This window comes from Gobio gobio (genome assembly GCF_949357685.1).
Source record: "Gobio gobio genome assembly, chromosome: 14".
Lineage (NCBI taxonomy): Eukaryota > Metazoa > Chordata > Actinopteri > Cypriniformes > Gobionidae > Gobio > Gobio gobio.
The window spans coordinates 32,350,431-32,360,903 of NC_137107.1; the positions used below are offsets into that span (position 1 = coordinate 32,350,431).

The 10,473-nt window shown below is 37.0% G+C and overlaps 1 protein-coding gene across 2 annotated transcripts; it reads left to right on the plus strand.

Moving 5' to 3' along the window:
- The first annotated feature begins 1,774 nt into the window (after positions 1-1,774).
- Positions 1,775-10,230, plus strand: stx2a (syntaxin 2a). 2 transcript variants are annotated; one of them, XM_079834728.1, is made up of 9 exons: positions 1,775-1,860; positions 3,034-3,099; positions 3,190-3,289; positions 5,597-5,671; positions 6,587-6,660; positions 6,758-6,866; positions 7,612-7,685; positions 7,770-7,907; positions 8,145-10,230. In XM_079834728.1, exons 1-9 carry the CDS (start codon positions 1,792-1,794, stop codon positions 8,328-8,330), a joined length of 891 nt encoding a protein of 296 aa, XP_079690854.1. In that variant the 5' UTR covers positions 1,775-1,791; the 3' UTR covers positions 8,331-10,230. The 2 variants fall into 2 exon arrangements, with proteins under 2 accessions (XP_079690854.1, XP_079690855.1); XM_079834729.1 differs by having other exon boundaries at positions 1,808-2,768.
- Positions 10,231-10,473: the final 243 nt, after the last annotated feature.

The following is a 10,473-nucleotide window of genomic DNA, read 5'->3' on the forward strand; positions in this document are numbered from 1 at the left end:
CCTATAAGTGTTTTTCACGTTAAAGGGTAACTTCAGTGATTTAGCATTAGGCTTTGTATCAGTAGAAACCCGGTAGTATATTCAAATTATGGTACTTTCCCCCCTCATATCCCCCTGAGACGAGAGAATTATGCATTTTATTTCTGGAAAAAATCCAGGATTTTTTGGCCAGAGGCTAAAGACTACAGCCACTAGATGGAGATGTTCCGCATGTTATCAACCCGCCCATAGGGGAGAGATCTCACGCACAGAATGTAATACACAGACGGCCGCTCGGACATTCATAACGGGGCGATGCAGAGTAAAGTGAGTGTTTAAACTAATCATTGAATTCCTGTGATAGTTTAGCTCCCATATGCGATCTGAAAACCTGCCAGACTGGCGCTTAACGTTACCTCGGCTCTGCTCAGCTCTTCGTGATGAATGAAATCTGACACTGCTGCGTCTGTGCCGTGACTTTCGATCGGCTCACTCACACTTTATGGAAAAGACACGTTCAGTTTTTAATTGTAGTGTTTATTCTCTAACTGAACGAAATGATTGTATTACTATGAAGATCAAAACGACGGTGTACGGAGTGGCCTTGTAGGGCAGTGAAGCAAGTGCATTCTGGGAGTTGTTGTCTTTCATCCACATGAGACAAAAATACATTTTCTGTCTTTTCTCAGTCTAGAAGGCACCAAATTCAAAAGTAATTTCACATTTCTACTACATAAATGACCCAGTTTAAATACAAAGCTTAATGCTAAATCACTGAAGTGAACTTTTAAGCGTTTTAAAAACGTCCCGCTGTTTTTAGTGATTGAAATACTGCACCAGGAGCTGTGTATGGGTCATAAGTGTCCAAAATGTGCATCTTGTTCACCTATCTTTGTTTTAAGATGGAAATTTGACAGGCTTGAGCTGCAGTTCTATGGCAGTTTTGCCCTCCAAGGCTCCGTGTCACGTGACTGGAAACTATGAATAGACAGCTATTTAATTACCACTTTCAAGGTCCAGAAAGGTAGTAAAGACATCGTTAAAATTGTCTGTGTGACTACAGTGGTTCAACCTTAATTTTATGAAGCAAAGAGAATACTTTTTGTGCACAAAAAACAAACAAAAATAACTTTATTCAACAATTTCTTCTAGCCTGTGTCAGACTCTAGGCTGTTGACGTAGTGTAAACAGAGGAGCGCTTCCAGAACGCCGGCTTACCATTGGCCGACATGGCCGATCATGCACACGAGTCGTTCTGCCATAGAACTAGGAAGTGCTACACTGTTTAGACTATGTCAACAGTGTACGAGACTGACACAGGCTAGTAGAAATTGTTGAATAAAGTCGTTATTTTTGTTTGTTTTTTTGCGCACAAATGTATTCTCTTCTATTCAAATTAAAGGTTGAACCAATGTAGTCTCATGGACAATTTTAGCAATGTCTTTACTACCTTTCTGGGTCTTGAAAGTGATAATTAAATAGCTGTCTGTGGAAGGGTCAGAGAGCTCTCAGTTCCGGAGATGAACGAAGGTCTTACAGGTTTGGAAGAACGACATGAAGGTGAGAGATTAATCTGACTGAATTTTCTTCTTTTTTTTGTGAACTAACCCTTTCAGCAGATGATTTTGCTAAACTAACACAATCCAATTTCGGTGGTTTCAGAAGCTGCACAGTGTTGTTGCATCATTGATTCTTGCTTTGATTGACGACACGCTGACCGTTGCAAGATGGCGGTCGCACCGACGTGTCTGGAGCAGTGGAACTTGGGTTCTACATATACATCTATGGAGTCCCTCACCTGTAGTACGGAGCATGCAGATGCCGTTTCAGGCATTGCAGGACTCTGTCACAACAACAGCAATGCTTTTGGTGTTAGGAAAAGTAATCTCTACTCACACTGTTTTACTTTTTTCTTTCTTTTTACCTTGAAGACTGAAGTCGTGTGATTAATCCGCAAGCACGTAGCTACAATAAAAAAATAGAATGATTTCTTTATCGCGGAAGTAAACAGGCGGGGCTTTGTTTTCTGTCCGTCTCGTTATTCTGCGAATCGATTTTTTTTGTATAGTTCGTGGACACTTCATTTGAACTGTTTAGAACGATTTTGTGAAATATTTCAACAGATTCTTTGAAAAGGTTTAACTGAAAAGAACGATGTGTTCACGTTAGTTTATACCAGAGCCATAGAGAGAGAGAGTTGCGACAACTCCATAGACTCCAATGGAACGTTTTTTTTACAGCAATGGCGGCTCGCGGAGACTCTCAATAGTTCCCGGAAGTAGCAGCCGCGCCATAGAGAACAGCAGAACAGACCGTTTGTGATGCACTTTTAAAAGGTAAGACGTTTAATCAGTAAGATTTTAAATGATCAGCACATTTTAATCAAAATAACTTGTACATTAAAGCCTGCTTGTGTAGATTATTCATCATTAAAAAAATATATATTTTAAAAACAACATCGCTGTAACTACATACTCATGCTACATACACAAGTCGATGTGTAATAAAATTATTGAAAATCAATGCATTTATTGACTATTAATTACCAAAAAGCGCAGTTCTGTCACTGTGACTATCAATTTGAATTGCCCGTCAAAGCACTTCCTGGAACTATTCGAGGTCTACATGAATCACGTGACTATCAAGCGTTTTGAACTTCCGTTGTCGCAACTCTCTCTCTATATGGCTCTGGTTTATACCAACAACGAGCTATTCTGTCATACTGTGTGTAACGGGTTAGAAACGACTTTGAAGCTGAAATGAAGGACCGTCTGGGCGATTTAACAACCGTGAGACTTCAATTATTTCCTTAATTCGTGTTATTTAGATGTAAAATATTAACTATAATAATTAATGTTTTATATAAGCTAACGTTACTTTCGCTAATGACGTATTTGTAATTAGTGCCTTATGATGAGCCAATATTGCCTTGTAACGTTTTTTGTTAAAACAAAGTTTGGATAGGCTGAAAATATTTTAAACCGAGTTGTTTATACGACAGAAAAGTCCCAGCTGTCTCCGTGAATTATTTGTATTTGTTTTGACTGTAACCAGCGCTTCAGTGACATCATCATCACTCCTGTGGAGTCCAATGCTTTCCTAGAGGACTTCCTTCCAAAGGTTTGTATACATCTGTGTCTTTCTTTACATTATAACCGAAAACGTGAAGAACCATTTTAATCATGCATTTTAACGTATACGTATATACAGGTTGATGAGGTTCAAAAACTTATCGAGAGAATTTCCCTCTGTGTTGGAGAAGTGAAGCTGAGGCATAGTACCATTCTGACAGAAATCAACCCACCGACGTGTGAGTACATTGCACATTGTTTTTGTGTCTTTACAATTGTAAGTGCATTAAGCAATGTGTCTGAGATTGTATAGGTGTAGGAGATGGTATTAAAATATCCAAAAACCACTAGAATATTGTTATATATTTTGTTGACATGTGTGCCCCTAGGTTATCTCAAATGTTTCCAAGAATGTTTAAATCCAGAAAAATAAGCAAATTTAACCAGGACACAGACCGTGTCTGTGCGTCGCCTATCAATGACATCATCCCATGTTTTCGGTTTTATTTTGTAGTAGAATCCATGGAAACACCAGAGACACTTTAATATATTATATGTTTTATTAGACAGGTGAGCAACTGTTTGGATACATTCATCGACAGAAAACTAATCATTGTTATACAGTGAGGAAAATAAGTATTTGAACACCCTGCTATTTTGCAAGTTCTCCCACTTAAAAATCATGGAGGGGTCTGAAATTGTCATCGTAGGTGCATGTCCACTGCGAGAGACATAATCTAAAAAAAAAAATCCAGAAATCACAATGTATGATTTTTTAAACTATTTATTTGTATGATACCTCTGCAAATAAGTATTTGAACACCTGAGAAAATCAATGTTAATATTTGGTACAGTAGCCTTTGTTTGCAATTACAGAGGTCAAACGTTTCCTGTAGTTTTTCACCAGGTTTGCACACACTGCAGGAGGGATTTGGGCCCACTCCTCCACACAGATCTTCTCTAGATCAGTCAGGTTTCTGGCCTGTCGCTGAGAAACACGGAGTTTGAGCTCCCTCCAAAGATTCTCTTTTAGGTTTAGGTCTAGAGACTGGCTAGGCCACGCCAGAACCTTGATATGCTTCTTACAGAGCCACTCCTTGGTTATCCTGGCTGTGTGCTTCGGGTCATTGTCATGTTGGAAGACCCAGCCTCGACCCATCTTCAATGCTCTAACTGAGGGAAGGAGGTTGTTCCCCAAAATCTCGCAATACATGGCCCCGGTCATCCTCTCCTTAATACAGTGCAGTCGCCCTGTCCCATGTGCAGAAAAACCCAAAAACCCAAAGCATGATGCTACCACCCCCATGCTTCACAGTAGGGATGGTGTTCTTGGTAGTTGGTACTCATCATTCTTCTTCCTCCAAACACGTTTAGTGGAATTATGACCAAAAAGTTCTATTTTGGTCTCATCTGACCACATGACTTTCTCCCATGACTCCTCTGGATCATCCAAATGGTCATTGGCAAACTTAAGACGGGCCTGGACATGTGCTGGTTTAAGCAGGGGAACCTTCCGTGCCATGCAGGATTTCAAACCATGACGTCTTAGTGTATTACCAACAGTAACCTTGGAAACGGTGGTCCCAGCTCTTTTCCGGTCATTGACCAGCTCCTCCCGTGTAGTTCTGGGCTGATTTCTCACCTTACTTAGGATCATTGAGACCCCACGAGGTGAGATCTTGCATGGAGCCCCAGTCCGAGGGAGATTCACAGTCATGTTTAGCTTCTTCCATTTTCTAATGATTGCTCCAACAGTGGACCTTTTTTCACCAAGCTGCTTGGCAATTTCCCCGTAGCCCTTTCCAGCCTTGTGGAGGTGTACAATTTTGTCTCTAGTGTCTTTGGACAGCTCTTTGGTCTTGGCCATGTTAGTAGTTGGGTTCTTACTGATTGTATTGGGTGGACAGGTGTCTTTATGCAGCTAACGACCTCAAACAGGTGCATCTAATTTAGGATAATAAATGGAGTGGAGGTGGACATTTTAAAGGCAGACTAACAGGTCTTTGAGGGTCAGAATTCTAGCTGATAGACAGGTGTTCAAATACTTATTTGCAGCTGTATCATACAAATAAATAGTTAAAAAATAATCCATTGTGATTTCTGGATTTTTTTTTAGATTATGTCTCTCACAGTGGACATGCACCTACGATGACAATTTCAGACCCCTCCATGATTTCTAAGTGGGAGAACTTGCAAAATAGCAGGGTGTTCAAATACTTATTTTCCTCACTGTATAGCTCAACACAGTTAGTCTTATTATTTAAATCTCGTTTTCTTGATTTACCGCGAGTACCATGTTTTACCATGCCTAATATCAATCTAGCTTACTGCAGTGTGCAACAAGTGTCTCCTAGTAGTCGCAGAGTGAACGCACAGAGTAGCATTATAACATAACTTTCAACACACTCAAATGTATCTAATATGATAAAACAGCACTGCATGGGAAGCCTGAATATTTACTACAGTATTAAAGTAAAGTGTTTTGTAAGTTCATTTTTGCTCTGTACTCATCTCTTCCACATTTTTGTGTCTAATCTTATTAACAGATGTGAGAGATGAACTTGAGCAGTTTAGCAATGACATCAAGCAGACAGCAGATTTAACCCGGGTTAAACTAAAAGGTAATTTAATTGATTTTTTTTTTAATGTGCTTAGTTTCTATATGTGTTTAGAATGAAGAGCATGAATTTACCTGTGGCTACCATGATCTTACTTAAACTACAGTTAAACCCTGAATTCTATGCAATCTTTTCATTAGGGCAAATACAAAGGATAAATTAAAGTGCTAGATCACATGAATTAAGGACAAAACTTTCTTCTCTTTAAATATGTTTAGTTTTCATGAATTTTTAATTGAAGTAAAATGTTAATTCAAGAGCCCGATAGAAAATCAATATCAGTGTCTTACATAAATTAGTTATAAATATTTTACAAATGTTAATAGCAGTACATTTACTTTATGGCATCCTAGCTTAAAATCAGTGCTTACTGTCAAATGTGCATTTCTATGTGACAAATTTGGTAATATTGATTTTGCTAACTGCATTTGCAGTATATTCAATAAAATATATAATTATTTGTTTTCATCCTGCTTATTTATTAATTGATTTACTCCAATTTAAGGCAGGCCCTAACCCCTGCAAAACCATTTCATAAGAGAAATCATGGGCCGGATGGGGATAGAATTTTCCATTGCCAAATTTTTAAGGGATAATTTGACTTGCAAATAGTGAAGCTTGGTTGTGCCAGTTTGTATTGGACAGGTCAGACAAATTCATTTCATTGTCTCTATTTTTTTACTAGAAAATGTCTAAGCTATACTCCCTTGTATCTTCTCCAATAAACATTCTACTAATCCTGACTTTATATCTCTCTGAAAGAAAGCATTCATCTCTAATGTCTCTGGTTCAACTTAATCTTTGGTACAATGTCTTGAACAATACTCTGAAGATTGTACAATTTTTGTCACTCTTTTTGTCACAAAATCTTTTGTTTCACTTTTTTTTTTTTAAACTATTATTTGATTGTTCATATAGATTTAGAAGGAACATTTTCAGAGTATGAAAATGCAAACAGCAGCTCTGTCTACTGCCGCATCCAAAGTACTCAGGTGATATGTCAACATCTACTGTATTATAAATTCATTATTATTCTTTAGGTGTTTGTTTTATTAATTTTTTCCCCCCATTTATGTTGTTGATCTATAGCACACCGTACTTACACTGAGGTTTGCAGAAATAATGAGTATGTACAACCAAGAACTGTTATCTTTCCGGACAAGGAGTAAAGAGCAGATACAAAGACAGCTGGAGATCAGTGAGTGAACTAATACATGTATTAACACACATCAGCATAAAATGTCTTCAGTCACCACAGCCCATTGCTATTTGTATATTTCTGCTCTAGTTACAGTAGTATGTAGCCTTGAAATGTAATTGGTCATTTTTATAACCCTACTTATTTTTTATTACATCTCTAGTTTAAAAAATCTGGTAACACTTTAGTTACACAGGAACAAATGAGTAATGCATTTTTAACACTCTAGTAACTACTATTAACTAACAAGAAAGAGTACTTAGTTAAAGGTGGTAGTTCACTATTAATCAATAACTATTATTTTATTACTACTATAACTACAATTTTTTTCACCCAGAGGACTACTAAGAACTACTATATACAGATTCATAGTTAACATGAATAATGCGTTATATATAATTCATTCTAAAGTGAAGGTCATAGTAACCCACTATTAATCACAAAAGTATTACCAAATCTTTTAGAAGTAATTATTAATGTTTTTGGAACAGTATCTAATTCAGCTTCTGAATTAGAAGCTTTGCCATCACAGGAATAAATTACAATTTAAAATATATTCAAATAGAAAACAAATTGTAAAATTAAATTAAACTGTAAAATTTAAATTGTAAAATGATTTCACAATACTACTGTTTTTACTGTATTTTTGATCAAAACTTCTTTCAAAAGCATAAAAGAAATCTTTCTGACCCCAAACTTTTAAATGGTATTGTATGTAGAAATCAAACTACTTCTTTTTTTCAAGGTGACAGAGTCATCACTAAAGAGGAGACAGAGGTTATGCTGCAAAGTAACAACCCTGCTGTCTTTACCTCAAATGTAAGTTTCAGCGTTAACAGACAGCAGAATGCACTTTTTCACATAAGCTTCCTAAAATCTTAAGGTTACTCTTTGTATGTATAGATCAACTCTGGCTCCTGCATAACGGGGCAAATACTGAATGAGATAGAGTCACGGCATAAGGACATCCTCTGTCTGGAGGCCAGCATTCGAGAGCTGCAAAACATGTTTATGGATATAGCTGTGTTAGTCAACAGTCAGGTACTGTAAGCTTGCTAGAGAGTTCAATAAATGATCTGAAAAAAGGGTGCAACAAAGACTTGCTACACAGTTAAAAATTAAAGTTTCAGTGCTTTATCTAATATGAATAGCTGATTTACAACATGTTCTTCATTGAAATATAAGTTATCAAATCAGAATAATGTTCATGAAAGTGCCATTGGAGTAAGACCTTACCATATCATAATTTAAAGTTGTTGTTTTAAACATTTTTTATAGGGTGAAATGGCAAACAACATAGCAAAGACTGTGATGAAAGCTGGAAACTATGTCGATCAAGGGAAAGAGAACATCAAACAAGCTGTAGATTACAAGACATCTTGGCGTATAAGATTGCCTCCCTTGCCCTCATTCAAGCGCAAAACGAAAACCAAAGACCAACGAGGGCTTGTGAACGAATCTTGAACTTTGAACGTATGCTACTTGAAGGTGCTTTTGTGTTCTATGAAAATGAGGGATTTATGCACCTTGCCTTTACTTAAAGAATTCCTTCTTGTCTGAGATCATTGCCCTGAATGATTTGCTGGTCAGATCCTTTTGATCTGTCTGTTGGATTCTCTCAGCCCATTTACAACCAAACGGTTATTATTTGTTTCTGCTTATGGTTAATGATTAAGCTTGTTCTCAGATAGCACTCGCAGACATTTTCTGATGCATGACGAATTGTCAATATTTACCATGTCTCCTTCACTGACTAGGACTAGGACCACAAAACCAGTCATAAGTCGCACGGGTATATTTGTGGCAATAGCCAACAATATGTATGTAATACAATTGTATGCGTCAAAATGATTGATTTTTCTTTTATGCCAAAAATCATTAGGATATTAAGTAAAGATCATGTTCCATGAAGATATTTAGTAAATTTCCTACCGTAAATATATACAAAATGTATCATTATTAGTAATATGCATGGCTAAGGACTTAATTCGGACAACTTTAAAGGCGATATTCTGTCATATCTTTTTGGCACCCTCAGAATCCAGATTTTCAAATAGTTGTATCTCGGCAAAATATTGTCCTATCCTAATTGATGTATAATGATGTATAAATCTAGCCTAGAAATCTAGACGTAATTTGCAGCCAGGGTAGTCTAGCAACTCTCCGTTGGCTTGCAAGCATGAAAAAACTAATTCTAGTCAGGCCAATCACATCGTGGATAGAGTCAGTGGACGGGCTTAACTTAAGCCCGTGCCTTAAAGCCTTAACGCATGCTACTTTTAAACAGCGGTGTTTCGATTGGTCTTTGGCCGCGACTCTGGAAGACTTGGAATTAAGCTTTTCTTTGAGAAAAGAGAAAAGAACAAAGAAGGCCCTGAAGTCATTCTTAAAAAAAGGAAGATGTGTTTGGAATTTTGCCGACCGGATACGGCAAAAGTTTAATCTATCAACTAGCTCCGCTTCACCTTCTTCGTTGCTCTGGTTGGTTGTAGCGCTATCCTATTGTGTGCAGAGGGAATTTGAAAGACAACCGTTTATCCCGCCCCTCGGATTGAGCTCTGCCAATGGTGTGTTCCCAGACCCAACATCTTGATGTGGGTCTGGCTTGTCAGGCTAGTATAAATCTCAATTTAAAAAAAAAAGGACCCTTATGACTGGTTTTGTGGTCCAGGGTCACAAATGTAAACCTAGACATCACTGCACCGCACATGTGTGCAAGGAATTTTTGAATCCCATTTAAAACCCCCCAAAAAAGATCAGTAGTTATTTGATTCTTTAAGGTCTACACCATCCAAGTGAAATTTAATTTGGATCGAGCTCAACAAGAACAATTGTAGTGTTTACACAAAGGTTTTTCAGTCCGATTCGATATTTCTTGTGTTTACTTTTATTAGTATGTGTATTAGTTGGTGTCTGTTGCTTTTGTACCCAAAAATGAAAATTCTGTCATTATTTACTCGCCCTAATGTCATTCTAAACCTGTATGACACTTCATTTTGTGGAACAAAATGTTTTTTTTTTTTTGTCCATACAATGAAGTACTAGAGTCCAAAACAGCACTGATAGTCAATGTAAGGCAAAACATTCTTCAAAATATATTATTCCGCAGAATAATTAAAGCCATAAAGGCTTTAATGACAGAATATGCATTTTGGATGAACTAATCTTTTATTGCGTTGGCATTTGGATTAACTCATTATTGTTATAAAATTTAACAAATAAATAAGACCTGCATGCAATACCATTTCAAAATCCAAATGGGTCATCAATTTGAAAACATATCTGATATGTTCAGTCCTGTATGAGATGTTTTACTCGTTTGTTAATGGTAACATTAAATGCTTATTGTGTATGAATACTCCAGACCTGACTTGCAGATTTTTACAGTTTTTCTCAATTGCTTTGGCTCAATTCTCAAATGAGTTATTTTCTCTCAAAACAATAAGTTCAGATCTCGTTCACATCACATTTGAATATATTATTGATTTAAGCAAATTGCATGCGTTTTGGCACGTGTTTTGTGGAAATAAGTACATTTGTCTACAATTTGCACAATAACAACTCATGACTTGTTGATCAAAACTGATGAGTTGATTCTCAGTGAAAT

Bases quoted from the DNA above. Each gene is read 5' to 3' on its own strand.
- stx2a (XM_079834728.1), top strand. From the start codon at position 1,792: ATGCAGATGCCGTTTCAGGCATTGCAGGACTCTGTCACAACAACAGCA. The intron at 6,867-7,611 runs GTGAGTGAACTA...CTTTTTTTCAAG, and splicing joins ACAAAGACAGCTGGAGATCA to GTGACAGAGTCATCACTAAA. The intron at 7,686-7,769 runs GTAAGTTTCAGC...TTGTATGTATAG, and splicing joins CTGCTGTCTTTACCTCAAAT to ATCAACTCTGGCTCCTGCAT.